The sequence below is a fragment of the Gracilinanus agilis genome, chromosome 2, assembly GCF_016433145.1.
Source record: "Gracilinanus agilis isolate LMUSP501 chromosome 2, AgileGrace, whole genome shotgun sequence".
NCBI classification, from domain to species: Eukaryota; Metazoa; Chordata; class Mammalia; order Didelphimorphia; family Didelphidae; genus Gracilinanus; species Gracilinanus agilis.
In genome coordinates this window covers 681,289,609-681,311,406 of record NC_058131.1, presented here as the reverse complement: position 1 = coordinate 681,311,406, position 21,798 = coordinate 681,289,609, and the positions used below count along the sequence as shown (strand labels likewise).

The window sequence follows — 21,798 nt, the reverse complement described above, 5'->3', positions numbered from 1 at the left end:
TCTGCAATAGTAAATCATTATGCAACACATGTGGGCACATGCTTCTTGACGAGAAAGAGGTAAAAAAAAATGGAAAAATATGCGTCTAGGGGGCAGGGGCTGGAAAGAAATCTCAGGATGTTTTCAGAATTGCTTCTCTGTGTGGAGATCACTAGAGGGTGCCCTAGTGCATGCTTTGTCTCTGGCTTCTGGGAGAATGGAGAAACCTTTCCATCTGAAACCAACTACTGATTCCAAAGTTTATTTGGGGGGAAGGAGTCAAATTTTTGGTTAGAGATTACAACTTGGAGTCCAAGGACCTCTGATTCAAACTGGATTCAGATTAAGATCATAGATAATTAGGAAGGGACCATAGGAACCATATAATCCACCTCACTCTACTCATTTTAATGCCCAGAAGACTGAGACTCTGGAAGATCAATTGATTTGTACAAGGTAATAAGCTCTAGTGGTACAATTTGAGCCAAAGTTATCTGATTGTAGATCCTTTGCTCTTTCTACTGTATCTCTTCTAGTTTGGGAGGGAAGAGGAAGAGAGATTAAACTGTATCATCAGGTTTCTGGGAAATGTAAAGAGACTGAATGATTTTACCTGGCTCATTGGTGGTACCTGTGTTTCTGACTAGAAAAGGGTGAGAGATTCTTTTCACAAGGCCTGGTTCTCTGGACTACTGACCCAGGATAGAGCAACCACGCAAAAAGGTAAGAGGGGGAAGTTCGCCCTCCAAATAGGGGCTGCCTAATCCTAGCCCATAAAGTAAAGCCATAGAACAAAAATGAAAATCACAGGGAATCTTGGTTCCAGTCTGGGAGGGAACTGCTTCTGAGAACCCCCATAATTAAGAACAAAGCACCCTTTTCCCTGGGGCTGCTGCAATTCATCTCTTTTTCTTTCTTTCATTTTTCTTTCTCTCTTTCTTCCTTCCTTCCTTCCTTCCTTTTTCTTTCTTTTCTTTCTTTCTTTCTTCCTTCCTTTCTTCCTTTTTCTTTCTTTTTTTTCTTTCCTTTTTTCTTCCTTCCTTTCTTCTTTTTTCTTTCTTTCTTTTTTCTTCCTTTCTTCCTTTCTTTCTTCTTTCTTTCTTTCCTTTCTTTTTTTCTTTTCTTTCTTCTTCCTTTCTTTCTTTCTTTCTTCCTCAATCCTTTCCTTCCTTCCTTCCTTCCTTCCTTCTTTCCTTCCTTCCTTCCTTCCTTCCTTCCTTCCTTCCTGCCTTCCATCATTCCTTCCTTCCCCTTTCATCTTAGAATCAATACTACATATTAGTTTCAAAGAGAAGATCCATGAGGGCTAGGCAATGGGGTTTAAGTGACTTGCCTAGGTCACTCAGCTTCAAAATATCTAAGACCAAATTTGAACCCAGAATCTGATCTCTAGACCTGGCTCTCAATCCACTGAGTCACCTAGCTGCCCCTTGCAACTAGTTTCTAAGTAATCAAGGAGTGAAATTGGACAGGTGTTATGGAGATCACTACTCAATTTAGCTGCTGGCTTCAATTTGCTTTTGACTGAAGCCCATAGACACCACTAACATAGGGACAGCTCCCTGAAAGTTAAAGAACTTCAGAATGAGGGAAAGCTGCTGTAGTACAAGGAGTCTAACCTCCTAAGGTTCTGTCCTTTGTGCTTTTTCTTAGTCATATAACCCTTAGGCCAATCACTTTTCTTGTTTGAGATTTGCCTCCTAATCTATAAAGGGGTTTGACTAGAATGGTAGCTGAGTTCCTTTGTAGCTCTAACATTCTTTGGGGAGAAGAATCTTACAGAATGCCTAGTGCCAATACTTTATTTTACAAGGGGGAAACTAATGTTGGGGCATGCAGAAATCTCAAAGATCACTTATTCCATCTATTCTCTTCATCAATATATAGATGCAAATCCAGGAAGGTAAAATGATTTGTCTGAGACTGCACAGAAAATATGGGGGATTCTCTGTCTCCAAATTCAATACTTTAAGTCCTCCACAATGTTCGTGACTGACTGAATTCCTACTAGTGCCCAGTTATGTCGTTTCTCTAACGTGCAGCTCCTTCTATTCCACCACACTGCCTTTTCTTCTTGGACCATCCTTAGCTTCCTGCCCTAACTCCTCAACTCCATTTGACAACTTTTGAATATCCTCAGTGGACTCCTTTCGAAGACCCCCAAGAATAGAGCTGGAGAGAAACAGATCGATCATAATTAGAGTAAGAGGAGGTGGGGCTAAGTGAGGCCCGGGGCAGCATGAAGTCCACATCCAAAAAGAACATTTCAGAAGACCAGGCTCCCTCTCCTTGCTCCACTGTTTGAAATAAACTTTTACTGGATGCTAGCCTGAAGATTGGCCAGATCTAGGCCCACCCAAGTATTGGAAACTCATTCTACCATTCTCACCTCTCTGCAGAGGTCCAAAATGGATGAGGGGTGCTTTTCATCCTCTCCCCCAAACAACCTGTGATGCTGATCTATGTCATCTGCATTCCATGCTACCTGATGGCTGCCAAGAGGACCCCAGCCTGTCAGAACATCTAATGAGATCATATCATCAGAGCCCTTCATTCTGCAGAGGACTAAGATGAGGATGGCTGAGGCCAAAGGGAAACGACCACCCCAGGTCATACAGGTAGTACAGGGAAGAGCCAGTATTAGGTACAGGGCACTTTCCACCAGGAACAGTCTTGGACTCCAGCATAGAGCATCTAGACCTGTGGAAGAATCGGTGCCATTGTGTCTCTGGCTACCGTAGAATCCTGTAGCCAGGATCCTTCACTTGTAGCCAGTGAGTCTGCTTATGTGTCTGTACATAACAAGTGTGTGTATATTACAATCATCTAACAAAAGCAATACATTGATAAAGACGGCATAGAGATAGGGAGAAGCTGCATTGGTTTCTTTTGCAATCCTATGTGTTTATTTCACATAAAGCAAAACATTATTCTGCAAGAGGGTCTTTGGACTTCCATAATGTGTAAAAAAGATTAAGAAGCCTTTCCTAAGGGGACCGCTTGTCGGGAGAAGGTCAGGGGCCCAGAGAAGTCGTTCCCCAATGGGACAGTTTAGGTCCAGGCTGTGAAGTGGCAGGAGCAGCTCATTGATCATTCTCTCTCTCTCTCTCTCTCCCATCACAAGCGAACACCATTTAGAAGTGCAACGTGTGGACCCAGCAAACTAACTCTCCTCCCCGCTCCTCGCTGATCCCCATCTTACAAACACACACACGCCGACAGAAGTGGGCCAGGCTCTGAAACTGGCTCCCCATCCTCCTTAGGTGTGGGTTGACACCCCGGGAGCAGGTCGGACCACTTCGCGTCCTTTTCTGCTTGGTTTTGAGTATTTATTTACTCTCCTTTTCCTCCGTCTAAAGTTGGCTAAACTCGCCAGTGCTTGGGCCGGCTGCGGAGTAGAGAGTTTTGGTCTTCTGGGCATGGTCCAACAATGTTAATAGAGGAAGGATGTAATAACATGCCACGGGCAATAAATCATCGTTAGCTACTCCCCTCCCCCTCCGCTGGGCCCTCCCCACCCCCCTTCCCCCCGCCTCTCTTCTCTCCCCTCCCCTGTCCCAGCCCCCAGCTCGCCCCCTCTATAGAGGAGAGGAGGGAGCGTGTAGAGGCGCACACTGCTGCTGGACTTTCACTCTTCTCTCGCCTGCTACCCCGCGAACACCTAGCCTCTTCGCCCTCGGCTCCCCCACCCAGGATCATGGACGTGAAAGTGGTAGCCTTGGTGACCTTGCTGGTGGCAACTCTTGCGCTCTCCGAGGGTAAGTGTGAGTCCCGTGCCCGGACCGCACGGGGGCATTCAGAGGCATCTCCCCGCCTTGTGGTCCAGATGCCCTGAGCCCCTGCAGTAAGTGGGTGCATTCTTCTCCCCCGGTTACTGACAAGTTTAAATGGCCCAAATGAAGGTAGAATTCTTGCGTCCAGCCCTAGGCGAACCCTCGCACTTTCCATCTACACCTTTCGGAAGAGTCGGTCCCCTCCGTGTTTTGATTTTTCTGCGCGTCTTGCTCCTTTGGGGTACTGTGGAATCTAAGCTTGAGTTGACGGGGGAGAGAACTAGGGATCGTTGTGCACTTTTCCAGGCAAGTTGAGGAGCTGCCCGCCTCCCTTTCCCTCCTGCCGCCGTGTCTGCACCAGCCTAGTTTCATTTGCAGTCGGGCTAAGGCTGAATACCCAGCCCCGCAGTCTGAAGAAAGACAGCTTTTGCCTTTCTCCTATTTGCAACTCGGCAATTGGCGTGGGGCCGTGTTAAACCCGGGTCCGGAGGGCTAGGGACTTTCAACTTCGAGCCAGAGCAGCTCTCCTTTTCTGACTTGATGAGTCGAGCCAGGAGACGAGGGGGAAATCTCTCCCATCTGACTAGCGACTCACCATTCCTTCCGGAGGGATCCAGCTGCTTCCATTCCGTTTCATATTGATAGGCTTTGGGTTCGCCCTGTAAACCCATCAGTACCCTGAGAGGGGAAAAGGAAAAAACAAAAAAGCACGTTGAACTGAGTAAGGAAGGCTAAGCCTCGGGTCCCCGCTCCCGGCTTTATTTTCGGCAAAGGAAAAGAGAACAAAACTAAGCATATTTGTAATTAAAACCATCGACCTGCCCTCCTCTTCTCTCTCACCCCCCTCCTCCGACCACAGGGAATTTTTTTTTCACTTTCTAGTTTAGAATAACATCAGGCTGCACATGTGAGGGCTTTGCCCAGCTGCTGCCGCCTGCGGTTCCAGCTGCGGGTTCTGCTTGTAGCCCCAGCGCCCCTGCGCTACGAGCTGTGCCCAGCAATTCTCTAGTCGGTTCGAGTTCCCTCTGCAAGAGGCTCCGCTGAAAGCCGAGGTTCTATGTTACCCGGGACTCAGCTGTGTCCAAGGGGTTCCCTCTATCAAAGACTTTGCTTCACTGGCACTTCTAGTCCCAGTTTCCCTGCTTCTTTTCTGTAAGAGCCTCGGGTCAGCAGGCGAGGGGAGCTGAGCTCAAAATAACTCAGGCTAGGACTGGGGCTCTTGGGACTGGCGAGGTCCTGAAGCACCTGGGAGAAGCTGCCCAAAAGGTGCGTGTTGCTTTAGCCTCTCCAGCACACTGTCCCCAGCCAGGGAAACCTGCCAGAAACGAGCTAAAGCTGTCTCTGTGTAACAACCTGCTTGGTGCTGGGGTGAGTCAGTCCAAGCGAAACCCTCTGGTTCTCGCTTTCCTTTCTCTCCCTCACCCCGCCTTTCTCCCCTTCCGTGACCCTGGGGAAACAATGGAGGCGAGAGCCTGGCCTGCACAGCTGTTGGGATTGCACAACCTTTGAGCTGGAGAGCAAAACAAACCCCGCTAGGCTTTCCTCGCTAAATTTTCAATCTCGACTTTGGATGGATCATCTTCTTCCAAAGATATAGGTTTGGGAGACAGAAAGTGGTTAACACTTTAATTTTACAGAGAGGGAAACTGAGACCTGGGGAGTGCCTTGTCCAAAAGAGTCAGGCTTCGAACCCAAGCCCTCTGACTTAGGGCAGTGTCAAAGAAGGGTAAATTTGGACTCAAAGGACCCCTGGCTCTGCTCTTTACTGTCTTTGTGACCTTTGGTAAGTTACCTCATAACTCTGGGCCTCAGTTTCCCCATCTGCAAAACACGGGAGAATTAGCTAGATGTCCTTGGACAGCCCTTTCAATTCTAAATGTACTCTCCAAACTGCACCACGCGGTGGAAGCGCCAGCTTTCACTTAAGGATGATTTCCTTCCTTTGGCGTTCCGGGCTTTGCGTTGGTATGCTCCAAGGAGCGCTGTGATGAACTGCCAAGGAAAACGCTCGAGCGAGCGCGTGCGCCCTTTGTAAGAGGCTGATAGGGTACGCACCTACAATTCCAGAACTCCCCAGGAGCGGCCAGAGGCGTCCTTGGCAGAGCTTGGGTTCCAAAAAGTCCGAGAGCGCTCCCTGCCCCCCTCTTCGCTACCCCCGCCCCGGCAGAGGCAGAAACACACCTGCGGAGACAGCTTCTTTTGTAATGAAGGCTAAGACTCCCTGGCTCTTTTTAATGGGTGTCCCTTAAAAGTTTAATCTCCGAGACATTCGGCAATTGAAAACCTAGATATCCGATTTCAGTGTGTAAGGGAGAAAGGGAGAGCAGAAAGAAGAGAAGACAGTGGAGACCGGGAGGCGGGAGGGAGAAATCGGGTTGCTTTAATCAAGACTCAATTCAGGGAAAACTCAGTTGGACGAACCCAAAGACTGAGCGCTCGCCGCAGAGCTTGTCCCTTCTATGAAAAGAAATCTAAAATAAAGAGCTCAAGACTTCGGAAAATGCTTGCTTCTCTTTAGTCTTATGTCGGTGCTTTGCCTCCAGATTCGAAAGCATAAAGTAGGGCGGGGGCTCTGAGTGTTTTGTTCGTAGTTTGCTCCCTTCCCCACCCCCGCCCCCCCACCACCCCCACCCCCGCTCCATCCCACTAAGACGGAATCTTTCTGATCTCCCGGGACCTTTCTGGTCTCCGTAAACCATGCATATTCCCCAAAGAGACAAGAGGTGGTGGAAACAACTAGAAAAGGTAACCGACAAGTTCAAATTACCTACCCAGGACTACTCTAGCTACTTACAGATCTAGTGCAGTCACCAGCAGACAACCCTGGAGGTCAAATCTTGATTCCGTTATCTTTTCTCTTCATCTCCCTATAGAATTGGAGAGAGTGGGATTTGGGGTTCTCTGCACAGAACTCGAGTTCTAGAAATCCTTAGTAGTCCATTTGTCCATTCCAGAAGTATAGAGCCTCTGGCTGATGGGCACAAGCCTTAATTTTAAAAAAGAAAAGAAAAGAAAACTGAGTTTGAAAAGTCATAAATGTACTCGTCTCCCTCTCCTATGCCTCCCAAATTGGATCAACCAATCAACGTAATACTATTCCATCTTATTAAAGGACAAAGATACGAAAGTAAAGTGAGACACGTAGACTTCAGGATTTCAGTTTAGCATCAGAGATTGCAATGCATAGTTTAGGGTTATTGAGATTTAGAAAGGAGGGTGAGGCAGAGGCGGATCCTGGCCATCTCTACGAATTCTAACGCGGCTACAACTTTCTTGGCTTTCACCTGTCTTTTTCCTTCTCCACCCAAGGTGCTCAGTTCGGGGTAGCCACACTCGTCTGACAAATGCCTAGAGTCAGGAGACTGAATTTCGCTTATAATTTGGTTATCTTGCCTCAGGTTATCTGCTCCGCATTAGTTTCCAGCGCTTGTATATTTGGCTCTGTCTTCCTGCTGCACCCAAAAAAAAAAAAAAAAAAAATCTCTCCTGAGGGTGTTAGGGCGTTACCCTACTCCATGTGGGACTGAGGATTTTTACTGTTATATATATGCCTAGAAGTAGTTCCATAATCCTAAATCATGAATGCTGGAGGCAGGAGACCTGGATTCATAAAGTAGTTCTCAGGAAAAGAGACTTGCAAACCCGAAAATAAAATTCAATATGCAAATTCTTACATTTTCCCCGTTTTTCTTTGCCTTCCCACCCCCGTGCCTTGTGTAAGACAGATGTTTAATAAACATTTAATTTTTAAGTGTGGAACTAACTGGTGGAGATCAGAATATCTGCCTCTCTGTCTCCTTCCTAACCCCCAGCCCCTTCTCCTCGTAGTTAACACTTCTAAGAGTCAGGAGAGACGAGTTTGAATCCACCCTCTCTCACTTGTATTTCCCTGAACCTCATTTTCCCTTCCCATAAAATAAGGCGAATATTATCTGAGGTACTAACCCAGAAGCTGTGCTGAGAAGCTGGTAAAGTACTTTGGAAGCTTTGTTTAAGATTGGTAAATGTCAGAAAGAGTTGAAGATTAAGTTCAGAGAAGTTTAGTGATTGCTCTAAAGCCAGGCTAGTTAATGAAAGGTCCTGAAATTGGGCACATCTGCTGATTAATTTATTGATTTTTTTTCTCACATAAGAGAAACAAATTGAGATTCTGTGTTTATAGTCTTGATTCTCTGGCTACTTACTGTTTTAAGAATTTAAATGAAAATAATTAGAACAAAAGTATCAACACACCCACCACTATGGTAAAAAGCAGCACGTATAGATTCATAGAATTTAATCTTATTTCAGAATTCAAATAGCGATCCTTTTTTTCTCCCTCTCTTCCTATTTTAGCTTATGACAAAGAAGGATTTTATCTTTTCTCCACATCTAACTGGTTGTATGCCTTTGAAGAAATAACTTAACTTCCTCTCTTTCCTTATCTCTAAAAATAGGGCTCGAGGTGGATGGGAAGTCCATTTGAGCTCCAATAATCTAGGATCCTATTTACCTAGGGGAGGAAAGGAGAGGGAAGGAGGCAACTCTAGGCTCATCCTGAGTGTTGCTGGGTGAGACATACACTGATCTTTCTGTCATGGGACAGAAATGATCCAGACAGCTGCAGGGCAGAGATCACCTGGGCTTCCTGAGTTGATTGGAAGTATTCATTGTACAGACCCTACATCTGTGGCCCTGGGCACCTTTGACTTACAGAGGTTAAACTTCGTTGTTACCCAGGCCTCAGGGTTACCTAGAGCATGCAGCTGCAGCTGGGGCCAGGGTGTTTGACCCATTGCCTCCTGCTTGTGAGGTGGAGCATTGGCTGTTAGAAGTCTGACAACCTGCATTTCCCTTTCAGAAACTGACTGGCTCCTCTTGTCTCCTTTCTATTGAGGATTAATGTCTGAAGGCTCTTGGACACTTGGGACATTATATATTTAGAGATGAGACAGTTGAGATGGAAACTCCCTGGAGGGAATCAGTAGCTAAACTAGACTAAATGCACCACCTACCCAGTGCCAAACTGCAAATAGAACTCAGTTCAGTAAATGCGTAGGTAGTAGCCTGTTTGTATTTTTAATAGAATAACAATTTAATTTTATAGAGCACTTTCCTGCTTACAATGCACTTACATTATCACATTTCAGCCTCCATGACCCTGTGAAGTAGGTGCTATTATTATTTTCATTTTACAGGGGAGAAACAGAGATTGAGGGAAGTTAAATGAATTGCCCTGGGCCATGTCATTAAACATCTGAGGGGAGATTTGAACATAGGTCTTCTGAATCCAAGTATGGGGGTTTATACACTAAACACCACCGCCAACTGGATTCAAAATTTCATTCTCTACATGTTGGCAAGAGGTTCGAGACTTCTGGATAGAAGAAATGGAATAACAGCTTGAGAGTTTTTGTAGCCTCAGTCACAAGACTGCCAATTTCTGTGGATTGAGGACAAAATGGAGTGTACATTTAGATCAAGAAGAGCCCTTTGAGGGCAGCTGGGTAGCTCAGTGGAGTGAGAGTCAGGCCTAGAGACAGGAGGTCCTAGGTTCAAATCCGGCCTCAGCCACTTCCCAGCTGTGTGACCCTGGGCAAGTCACTTGACCCCCATTGCCCACCCTTACCAATCTTCCACCTATGAGACAATACACCGAAGTACAAGGTTTTAAAAAAAAAAAAGAGCCCTTTGAGGTTAACTTGTCCAGTTCCTTCATTTTTACAGTTGAGGAAAATGATATCCAGAAAGATTAATGAACTTGACCATTGTGACACAGGTAATAAGTGAGTGCAAAAGAGGATTTGAATCCAGACCCTCAAAACTCCAAATACAATGCTATTCCTAGAATGGAGAAAGCCTATCCATTTGCACTTCTGCTGGGGTAGTGAAAGCAACTTCTCCTTGGAAAGGAAAAGATTTCTTATTTGTGACCTTGTTATTGTATACTATAGGACTATCTAAATCTTTCTTGCCTATGCTTGCTGCAAGGATTCCTAGGCCAGGATGGTAAACAACTGCACTGCTTTCCTTAAATAAAGATATCGTTTTCTCACTGGTAACCCACCCTTATCTACCTCTAGTTAAGCTCTGACTTGTTATCTATCTATCTATCTATCTATCTATCTATCTATCTATCTATCTATNTCTGACTTGTTATCTATCTATCTATCTATCTATCTATCTATCTATCTATCTATCTATCTGTATGTATGTATATATATATAGCCGTTTATCTATTTATATATTTATTAAACTATTTTATTATCATTATTAAATTAAATTAAATATTTACATATATTTGTACCATTGATAAAATAATCATAGCCCTCTCCACTAAGAAGCAGCACAGACAAGTCTAGAAGGCAAGCAGACCATGCCACCTTGCTGGTCTGACATCCTTTTGAGAGGAAAACTGCTCTTTGAGAAGCAGCATGATGAAGGGAATTGATTGTAGAGTCGGGAGCTGAGTCCGAATCCTGCCTCATCCACTTACTGGGGTGACCCTCAGGAAGTCATTTAACCAAATTTCTTCATTTATAAAACGTGTCTTTGTTGTTCAGTCATGTCTGACTTTTTGTGGCCCTGTTTGTAGTTTTTTTGGTAAAGATAGTGGAGTGTTTTGCCATTTCCTTCTCCAGCTCATTTTACAGATGAGGAAACTGAGGTAAACGAGGTTAAGTGACTTGCCTCGGGTCACACAGCTAGTAAGTGTCAGGGGCCAGTTTTGAGCTCGGATCTTCTGGACTCCAGGCCTAGTGTTCTCTCTACTGTCCCACTTAAGTGTCTCCATAAAAAAAGTACTGGACTCAATGACCTTGAAGGTTCTTTCTATGTCTAAATCTATCATTTTATGATTTAAGAAAATTTGCTTTCTTTCCTAACTATTTCCTTTTGCAACTGACCTAGGCAGGAGCCCTGAAGACTGAAAGGCTGGCAATAAGTTTCAGGTCAGATGAAATCAGAGGGCCTGTCCCTGGGGTACTGCTCTCATCCCAACTGACCAGGATGAAAAACAAGCTTTCCACTCCTTGGTTATCAGTCAGGGCTTGTCTGACCTTGGAGAATAGCATGTTCTGTTTATTCCAAAGTTTGGAGTTGAAATAAACTATTCTCCCCAAATCAGACAATCAATCAAAATGAACACCAGACTTTGGAAAGAAAATACTTTGGAAATACTCGGCACTCCACCCCCACCCCCCAAAAGGCTGCAGATGATCACTGCAGCTTTGACCCCCAGCTTGCTCATTCTAAAGATACTGTATTTGAAGTATTCTCTGCAAGCCTCTTGCAATTCTCTAAACATATAAACATTTTTTGACTTGTGAAATAAATAATTTCAGATGCTAGTCTAATCCTTAATGAACGCATCTAAGAATACAAATAGCCTAAAGTATTTAGGAGCATTTGTATGGAAATCTGCAGGGAGGAGGGGAACTCACAAATTTTCAGCCCCTCTAAACCCTTCCAGTTAAAGACACTGGGGATGAGTGGGGGACGTTACAGAAGCCCGTTGGCTTATTTGCACTAATGGATGTCAATTATGACATTTTGAAGATTGGTAAATTGGCAAATGGGCATAATGAGATTTCCCAGGAGGCTGCTGAATTCTCTGAGATTTGGCCAAAGAAAGCTTATCACATCTGGCTTTGGGCCAAAGGTCTTTGGTTTGTCAGCCTAGAGCCTAGAACATGGTATACTCAAGATTCCTCCTTTTGGCGAAGGAGCACCAAAGCTTTTTTTTCTTTCTTTTACTGTGAATTTTCTCAAATAACTTCTTTCCTCTGGAATTAAAACTTTTAAAGACCTGAGGTCAAATTCTAATTTTGAAGTGTTTTTTGTTTTTGTTTTTGTTTTTTTTTTTTTTACATTAGGGAAATCACCCTTTCTGAACCTCAGTTTCCTCATTTGTAAAATAAAGTGGTAGGACTGAGGTCCCTCTCATCTCTAGATGGAGGAGCCTAAAACTGGGCGATACACCAGGGTGCTCTGGCTGAAACCAGAACGTGTCAGCCAGGAACCTGGAAGAAAAGCTTTTGTTTTTGGAAACTGGAAATAATCCCTCTTGTTTTCTCCCCTCTTCTTCCTATTTGGCCTAAAGGCAAAATAAAAGTATCCCCCAAAAGTACCCCTGATGGCAGCCTTTATCTTATCTAATTGCTAATAGCTTAGGAGGCAGACAATTGGGTGCCTACTAATTTAAATCTCTTCTCCCTTCTTAGGTTCCAAATTCCCACCTGTTCTTTTGTCTCCTTAAATTGCAAAGACTGAATTTCAGACCCTCAGACATTCATGGGGGGAAAGAGAAACTTGTGCACTACTGCCTTTGTGCTAGTTATAAGTTGCATCTTTTTTGTCTCTGGTCCTTAACTTCTACTATCATATTTAGACCCCGCTTGCCTCTAATAGGGACTTAAAGGATAATGTGTCACCACTTTCTTGCTGCTCTTTCTAGGAAAACCGCTCAGTCTGAGCTACAGATGTCCCTGCAGATTCACTGAGAGTAATGTAGCCAAAGCCAACATCAAGCATCTCAAAATCCTCAACACACCCAACTGTGCTCTCCAGATCGTGTAAGTTCCCTGGGGAATCATCTTTCACTGTGCAGCCTGGGAAGGATGGCCAAGCAGTGATTGCTGGTCCTTTAATTTTTACTTGCAAGATAAGTAAGATGCTGCTCTGGTCTCTTTGGGAAGATCCCCTGAAATGGCAGTGAGTTGTTACTAGAGTGATCCTTATGGACTCCCTCCAACTAATAAAAGAAAGAAAGAAAAGAGCACTTAGCACAATACTTGGTACACAGTAGGTGCTTAATAGATGCTTTTGTCTCCTCTTCCTATTTCTATATAAAGTCAAATTCCCAATTCACGATGATTTCTGGACTTTGCTTAAGATTATTTTGGTTAGATTTGGTTCCAAACAAATTCTGACTTGTCTAAGAGCTGGTTAAAACAGAAGTAGTGCTCTTTGTTAACCATAAAATACAACTGGGAGATGGTAGCTCAGTGGAAGGAACTAAATTCAGTTCCTCCTCCAGCAGATCATTACTGAAAATCTTGGCCAATGAAAACAAAGGAAACAAAATTAACCCATAAACAAAACCATTTATTGATTGGTTATCTTTTCCTAAAATATAATGCCAATAGTGAACATTTTTTAAATCATGGAAGCAGATTATTTAGTTACATCAAAGAGATGTGAAGATATATTTGACAGCTAAAATGCTTGGTATCCACTATTTCAACAATCTCTTCTCTCTCTTCCTCTCCCTTGGTTCACTTTTAAAACTTAGATATTGAAGAAAATAAGACATTACAGGAGGGAAAGCAACCTGGAGCTATAGCAAATGTGGCAGCAGGCTATTGCACAAGATCTTTGTGACCAGAAAAACATCCCCTACCATTTGGGTACTTATTATTTGTGAAAAAAAAATCCAGAGATCAATTTTCTAGTATTTCCAATTATTTTCTATACCCTCATCTTTGTTCTTTTGCTGGCATTTGTGGTTTAGTTCGTCCTTATCTACCCTTGCTCCATCTTAACCACAATCTCTCAAAAAAAGACATGAGCAGTTCTTTTAAAAACCTAAGAAGAGATGCTTTTCAAAACCTAATTTTCCTTTCCAAATTCCAAAGCATGTCATTTAAGACAATTTTCCCTTAACCCAGAGATAATCCAAATAGAGTTGATCTGTTTTCTTGTGGGGAGTGAGGAGAAGTGTGTGTTTGTTTATGTTTGTTGAAGGTGAAATTCCTTCCTTGCAAAGTTTAGTTTGCAGTAGGCATCCTAAAAAAATTCTGGGTTTTGTTTTGAAGGGAAAAAATATATTTACCCAAGAGAGAATTCCTGAAATCGTGATCTAATCAATTTCCCTGTTGATCAAGAGCCATATAAAAGATTTTGTTGCTTTTAAATACCATGTGTTTTCCCCAAAACCCCAGTTTTAGAGAACACTGCAAATGACAGTTTTCCATTCTCCAATTTACTTTCTGTTTAAAATCCAGTGTGGTTTAAAAAAACAAACAAGCAAACCTTAATCTGCTTTATTTTACAAGGATCTCATGAGAAAGTTACTTTTATTTTCCCTTCCACATTCAGTTCATCTAGTTTGACATTTATGCTTTGAGTTTGGGGTTAAAAACTATCTGTTGCACAGTTTGGAAGAAGAAAAATTGATTTACCCAAGGTTTGGGGTAAGATTCCAATGCTTTGGGAAAAACTCATTTTATTTCCTCTAACTCTCTGAGGGGTTTTCTCCTAGGATGTACTGGCCTATGAAGGCTGCATTGAACTGCCCCTGTGTTATAATGAATACATACTTTGATGAGTCATTTGCAAAATAAAATACTTGCAGGGTCCCCTTTGCTTAAGCCAACTAAATAGCCCTAATTAGATGGCACGGATTAATGATGAACTAAATGCCCTGCACTTTGGGGTTTATCTGATACTGAATCATTAGGTCCCCTTACTCTTCCCCAACTAGGCAGTGAGGTTCCTGGCCTTTAGGTTTTCAACTTGGAATACTACCATGAAATTCTAGAACCAGTAAAGCCTAGATGGGGGCTGGGACAATAGGATCATGAATCTGGAGTGAGAAGAAAGTTTAGTTTATGCCAACTCTCTTGTTTTACAGATTTTTACAGTCTTTTTTACCAAGCCCCAGAGAAATTGGATGATTTGCGAAAAGTCACACACATAGCAAAAGGCAGAAATGAGAACCAAATCCAGGTCCTTTACCTCCTAAACTATGACTTTTTCTGTTGCACTGTGTTTGCTGCCCCAGTGGCGTGACTGTAATCATCCAAGAGGGATTCCATCTCAGAGCAAAGAGGAGAGTAAGCTGTATAAGGTTGATAGAAAAATGGCTGAAGCTAATAGCTGCACTTAGAAAATGACTCTGAAATGCTCGCTCTGAATACATCATGTGTCTTTGGTTTCTTCATTTTTATCTTTTTGTCTCTTTTTTTCAGTTAATTTTTGACTAACAAAAAATCCATTTTCTCTCTGGTGGTTTTTATCGTTGGGCAGGGCAAGACTGAAAAACAACAGCAGACAAGTATGCATTGATCCCAAATTAAAATGGATTCAAGAATACCTGGAGAAAGCTTTAAACAAGTAAGCGAGACAATCAAAAAAGGACTTTCAGCTAATACAAGCTGACAAGTGCAAAAGCAGCCTACAAGTGTAAAGGGTAAAGGTTGGGGTGGGAGGGAAGGGGTCCTTATTCTGAAGGACTTACATGTTCCTCTGGGATATGGCATGAATCTGATGGCAAGCTTTTAAGTTTATCAAATATGTACACAATTAAGCAGTCCATAGTTCACCGGTACGTTATTGTAACAGAGAATAAGAGATCTGACTCTGCTTTTGTGAGTCGGCTCTTGATAACTGGGGTTTTTCTAGATTCATCATCCTTACAAAATCGCATTTCTTACAAGCCAAATGCTTTCTTTATTTTTATTTTTTTAAACTCATGATTACTTCAAAATCTATCATCCAACTCACTCTGAAGCTTTCTTTTCTTCTATCGTGAGCCTGGGTACACAGTCAGCTTCTTGATGGTAAAATAGAAGCTGGGAGTTGAACCAAACTTTATTCCCTCCTCAAGAGGAGGACAAAGATTCTCTAATTTACTGGCCAATCTGGAATCCTATTGGTATGGACTAGTGTGGTTTATATTCCTTTGTTTGGGGCATGGGGACACCCTGGTGAATGTCACACAAGGAGATCGATGATGTCCCAGTGACTTAAGAGATGTATATTTTCCCTGCATTGGATTTCCATGTGACTTTCTACTATTCTGATATGCTGGAAATGAGGCCATTGTCTGTGGAAATTCAGATACTGAGTCTCTTCAAGATTAAGACTAATCTCTAGCTTCCCTGAGTAGGAAAAAAATAGGAATGTTCAAATTATTCCATAGTTCAGTGCAACGAATGGGAGTGGTCTTAGTCCTAACCATCATTTCATAAACTACTGTGTACCCAGCATCTTCTGTTATCCTTCCCCCATCCTTTGTCCAAAAGCCATGCTTTAATTTTGCTTGTACTTGTCTTTCCTTTACTGGAGAACTGACCCAAAGAGCTATGTTGATGGTAATGTACAGGCTCATCTCCATTTGACTACTGCCAACTCTCTCCAGGAAACCTCCCCTTCCTGGTCCTCAGCTCACCCAGGGTTTACAGTGCTTTAAAATGTTTCAAAAACACCCTTGTGTACTCCATTTCAGGGCACTGGAGATGGCCCATGCCTCAGGGCTACCAGATCTGTATCCCAATTTTCCTGGAAATAAAAAAAAAAAAAGAATGTTGGCCAAATTTAATAGAGTTTTAAGTCCAACATTTTTTTAAATGTATTTGGTCCTAAGATTGGCTCCAAATAAAGGCCAGCTCCCCCACGCAGGGGCATTCAACCTCTGAGGTTTTTGAAACCGGAGCATTTACCCACTAATACCCTAGATAATTAAGCAGCCACAACTTGGGGTCTATATTCCAATCAGAACTGTTGGCAGGAATGAAATTTCCATGGATAAATGCTATTTGCAGATGTTTCAGGCAGTGGCTATAGCTTTTGGCAAGGCATGCTTTTGATATATTTTTGTGCACATGCTTTTCTTTTTCAACTTTTCTTCAGAAAACAAATGTATTTTGGAATCTATTTATAGTTCATCAAACAATTCATATATTTGAATTGGAGCCATACAAATGTCAGTAGTTTAAATTTCTATATTATACCCAACTACTGACAGAATTTGTAAAAAAAATTTATATATGATGTTTAATGTAGCTTATCAAACTCAATCAGCCATATTATATTTTTTCACTTGTATTGAAATTGTATCAAATGTGACATTATATGCACTAGCAATAAAATGGCTAATTGTTTCATGGTACAAAAAAACACTCCTGTATGTGGGAATTTGTTTATATGGAATAAAATTCATAAGTTTTTTTATAGATGGGGCTCTTGTAAATTGCTTAAATTTGCAAAGAAAACGGAACTGGTGCTCAAGTGCCTTAAAAGGCCTTCCCTTAATTGGTATAAAGCTGCCCAGACTAGTTCAATTTCTAATTTGTTCACAGGAAAAAGAGCAAGATTTTTTAAATGGGAATTCCCCCCGCTCCATTTCTTTCCTATAGTAAAACCAATAAGATGGCATCTGACTCACTAATTTTGCTTATCTTACCTTCTCTTCCTTAGTGTTCATAACATCCCTCATGTAATATCCAAAGACCTGTTATTGACATATGTCAAACTATCCAGGGAAGCCATTCACAACATAAATCATTAAATACCATTAAGCTCATATCATTTTAATTTTCCAGTCACTTGGCCAGTCATTCTTCTAAGTCCTCCTAACAACCTAACTTGTTCTCCAGAATAGTCCCAGTCATAACCAAAAAGAATTCAGGCATAAAATAAGGATGCCAGGGGGAAAATGATATCCTTCTTGTCCTCTTTTGGGCATTGATCTAAATTTTGCTTCATGAGTTGTAAACAAAATTTAGATCAGCAACTAGAAAAGGACAATGTATGATCCCTCTCCCCCAAAAGATGGGTGGTCAGGTGTCTAGAATGAAGGCTTAGCATCCCAGGTACCTCCTTGGTTTCCTTGGGATGTCAGATGTACATAAGGAAGGGTCATCTTCTCCCCATGAAGAAGATGAGTGGGCCCTTCTTTGTTTAAAAAAAAAAAGGAAGTATATGGGGAAGAGTCTCACAGAATGGACAGGAACGAGTAGACTTCAAACTATAATTATTGGATGGAATATCCACTTAGATAACATTGAAGAACCATTGGATTATTGGAAATCTTAGCTTTGGGTTTTAAGCTCGTTCATCACTATTTCCCATGTTTAGATGTTCTTAATCTAAGCTAAACGCAAAGTAAGATTTTCATGACCTTTGAATAAGACAATTGGAGATTTGGGGAACCAGCAAAAGGATAAGGATGCCATGATCCAGAAATCTATGGCTTCCTCCTTTTTTGGAGGGTGTCATCTTGGCATGGACTTTTAATAGTGGTCTATAGGGACCTTGCTAAGGGCCCCAGGGACCAAGAATGAATTAAACCTGTGCAAATTGCCAAGTAGGGGTGCATCTTATTGATTACAATTCAGGGGGGCTTATGGGTGTTCATTTGACATTTGCTCAATGATATGCTTTATCCTATGAGGTCATAAATGCTTTAGTGCATTTTCAAAGGGGTAAAAATCCTTTCTAGGGGCCTCCAGGCCTGAGAATGTGAAAAAGGGGATGGATTGATTTGTAAGGCAATGCTAAATTGGCACAGATTAAGACAAACAACTGTTCACTTCAACATTATTAATGGTTCTACTGGTTTTATCTAAGGGGGCGCAGACAAGCAAGAGTGGGGAAAAAAGAAAAGATAGGAAAAAAGAAGAGAGAGAAGAAAAGAAAGGCTGCTCAAAAAAGGAAAAACTAGTTGCCCATTGCTGCCCTGGAAAGATGGATCCCCCAACCCCTACAATATGCTCTGATATTTATCCTCGGCGTTTTGTAAGCTTGCTCTAACCTCCCACACAAGGCTGCCTCTGGTAAAGAAAGAAACAGCCCCGACTGGCACTTGCGGCTGACCTTGTATCTGCCTTCCAGTGACTGAGCAACTTTTCGAGCTTTGATGGTATGCGTGCTTTCTCTGGGGCCTTTCTTGGCCCACTTAACTTATGAAGACAGTAGTTGTCTTTCAGAAATGGGGGTCATGATCTTTAAGACCCAGCCAGCTTTCCCCAGGACTCTTTTTCCCCCTAAAATTGACTGAGGACTCCATGTTAGACTTGCATCTCTGAAGTTCTAATCCAGAGCCCTCTAATATGCTCTGCACTCTCCCAGTCCTAAAATGACCCAGTTAAGGATGCCTCTCCAAGCACCAATACAAGTTCACTTTGCATGCCTGCTGACTTGGGGGAGGGGGGAACTACAGAGTCCCAGCTCGCCAATACAAAAGTGTGACACACATGGAGCAGCAGACAAACAGCCACGAGGAAAAACAAAAACAAAAATGATACTAGGTATTAAAATCTTGTTTTCTTCTGCTAAGCTTTTAAGGAAGGGCACCAAGCACAGGGCAAAAGAAGCTCAGCTTCTGTGCTTGGGCCAAGATTCACCCCATTGTGATTGCAGCTAATAATGGTGCTCTGTCCTCTGGTTCCTGGTTTCCAATTGCACTGATGAGACACTATTGATTGATAGATGTCCTTTCAACCATTGTGCCTGATGATTTTCATTCATGCCCCAGCCTCCCAGCCTATAGCTCAGTCTTTTCGGTTACCTCAGGGCTTGGTTTGGAGGTGGTAATGGTTTATGATAGAGCTTCTTGCCATTTGTTGATAAGCAGAAGGACCCAGAGGAAAACTTCTGTTCAAGGTGTCCTAATAAGCTGACTGTTGGGACCATGGGTTCCCTGGGTAATCTGTTGTGTATATTCCCTTTCGAATATCATCTCTGTAATTAAAAGAGGAGCCATTTCTTTGCTGTGGAAAAGACCCACAATCTGGGTCAAGAAAACATCACTATGATATTCTCACATTCCCTTTGTGATGGCTTCTTCTTTTGTGAGGTAGATAGGCCATTTCTCCTGGTCTCTATTCTTTTTGAGAACTGAGTGAAAATCCAATGGATTCATGGTCCAATTGGTCAAGTTTTCTATTTAAGTGGAATAAATGCCCAAAGGGTGGATGGGGGTACCCCTTTGCCTTATAATAGTTCTCTCTCTACCCATATCCTTGGAGATTTTAGAATGAAGAAATGATTCCTGAAGTCTTTTCTTCTACTTTTTTCCTTCATCTTTACTCCTTCCCCCTCAACTCACCATTTTAATAAATTCCAGAAAGGCAGATGGATAGAATTGGGGGATATAGGATGGAAAGAGGAAGGAACGATGAGATAAAATAACACCCTGACATAAAGGAATGCCAAATTCATGATGATCAAAGTAGTGTCAAGCTCCTCTCAACACTTTGAATGCCTCTGTTGTATTTTTCTGCAAATTCAAATTATTCATTTTCCTCATTGGAAAAAAAAGTGTCTGGAGAACCCAGCTAAAATTCCACAAAAGAACATTTGTTTCTCAGTCATTCACCATTTGATCTGAGATAATAGCCAGATTGTTGCTCCACAATTGATGGGAGGGGAGCTCTGATGATAGCAGTTTAATAACCTTTGGGTGTGGAGTAATATCTTCCTTGGAAAGAGCTCTATTGTTGGAGACTGGACTACAAGGAATTGAGTTTATGGTCCTCATTCCACTCCCAAATTCTAAAGACACCTGGCTGTATGCTGGCACAATTAGTGATGAAATATCAGAAGGAATGCCTACATTCCTTGGAGATCCAATGGGAGCCCTACTCAGGAAAAGAGGTGGTTAAGATGGCCACATGATATGCTGGAAACCCATGCTTCATAACCAAACCTTTGCTCATGACAAAATGGTTTTCATTAATCCATCAAAGTACAGAAACGATGCTTAGCTGCTGGAGTATAAAGAATAAGTTTGGCTCAGGCCCCGGAGCATGATGGAAAACAATTTAGCTTCTTGGAACCAACAGGTCGGGGGGTGAAACATGTTAACGAAGCTTGCTGTGTGATGATGGAAAATTATGCTTTCCATATTGCAACTGAGAAAAGAGCTCCTTGGTTCTGCCACTGTGGATTCTTCTGTGGATTTCTGACTCCAGCATTCTTCTCCCTTTGCTTTTCTAAGAAGGTGCCAGTTGAGTTCCTTGGATATGTTTGGGAAACATTTCTCAGTCAAAGGGGAAGGCGAAATAGCTTGGATCTTGATTAGCATGGTCTTGAGCCACCTTCCTAATAATTGCTACCCATCTTTATAGCACTTTATCTAGCTAAGTGCCTTTTGCAAATGTATTCTTTGGCAGTATTGATCCTAAATTACTTGAGACAATGGGGAAGTAACTGGTCCAAGCTCAAATAGGAAAGAGCAAATATTTTCACTGCCTTTTAAAATTTCAGATCTCTAGCATAATCTACTGAACTCTTCCTCAAGAGCTGTGTTCCCTTTAAATCTAACCTAAGACAATAAGATACAGAATAATGGCATTATATGTGTTAAGGATCATCATATTATAAATCAAGAGGATCTTCTCAGACTCCTTTCCTGGGGCTCTTCACTCATATGTTGCCTCTCCTGTATCTTCATTGTCCTGTTAGATGAAAATAACATAGATATGGCAGCTAGAGGGAACCAGATGCTTAGCAGGATGGAGCTTCATTTAAATGCAGGATTGCTGGCTTCTAGGTAGCCTGGTTGGGTAGCAATTAAAAGTCATGGTCTTTGCATAGCAGTACAGTCTGTTCATGTGGTATGTCATGGTGATCTTGGGTACAAGAGCGTTGAACAAATCCGTGTACTTGGGAGACCCAGAGAGTGAGAAGTGAATCGATCAGCACTTGGGCTCCAAAGTCCATAAACAACTTTCTCATCACCCGGCCAATTCTACCCCTTCTGGGAACCTGTTTGTGTAAGTATGATTCCCTGTGAATCCTACTCAAGATCTCAGGTCAATGAATGCATTTTTCCTTTATTCATACTGCACTGATTCTTTAAAATGAGGTTATTACCAAAGACCAATTTCTGTTTTATTCTGTTGGACCAAAACTTGTCCTGTTTCCTTGTCAATTCGTCCATGTCTTCAGTCCTTGCTTGTGTCTTCCACCTTCCTCTTCACCTCCTTCATAATGACCATTGTACTAACTCTGAACTGCCTTCACCACCCAGCCAGAGTGATGTGAGGCCCTTTGTTTCCAGGGTCTTTTCCAAAAGGAAGAACATCACATGAGATTTTGAAGTAATTCTTGAAACACCAATGTCAAGGGCTTTCCAAGCAGGCATTGATGTTTGAACCTTAAGAGATGACTTACCTGTCTTTGAATAGGGTCCAATGATGACTAAACATTTAGTCGGAATTTGCCTTAATGGTATTTCACTCTGTTCTTCATTAACAGGAGGTTCAAGATGTAAAAGGCACGCATTGTAAGACTGAAGCCTGAAGGATTTCTTACTGTAGGACCAGAAAGCAGATAACAA

At 42.3% G+C, this 21,798-nt stretch overlaps 1 protein-coding gene across 1 annotated transcript; it reads left to right on the top strand.

The window, feature by feature from the left end:
- The first annotated feature begins 3,583 nt into the window (after positions 1-3,583).
- CXCL12 (C-X-C motif chemokine ligand 12) lies at positions 3,584-18,284 on the top strand. Its single transcript, XM_044659130.1, has 4 exons — positions 3,584-3,737; positions 12,187-12,304; positions 14,760-14,846; positions 18,084-18,284. The coding sequence occupies exons 1-4, from the start codon at positions 3,677-3,679 to the stop codon at positions 18,175-18,177; spliced, it is 360 nt and encodes a 119-aa protein (XP_044515065.1). The 5' UTR covers positions 3,584-3,676; the 3' UTR covers positions 18,178-18,284.
- Positions 18,285-21,798: the final 3,514 nt, after the last annotated feature.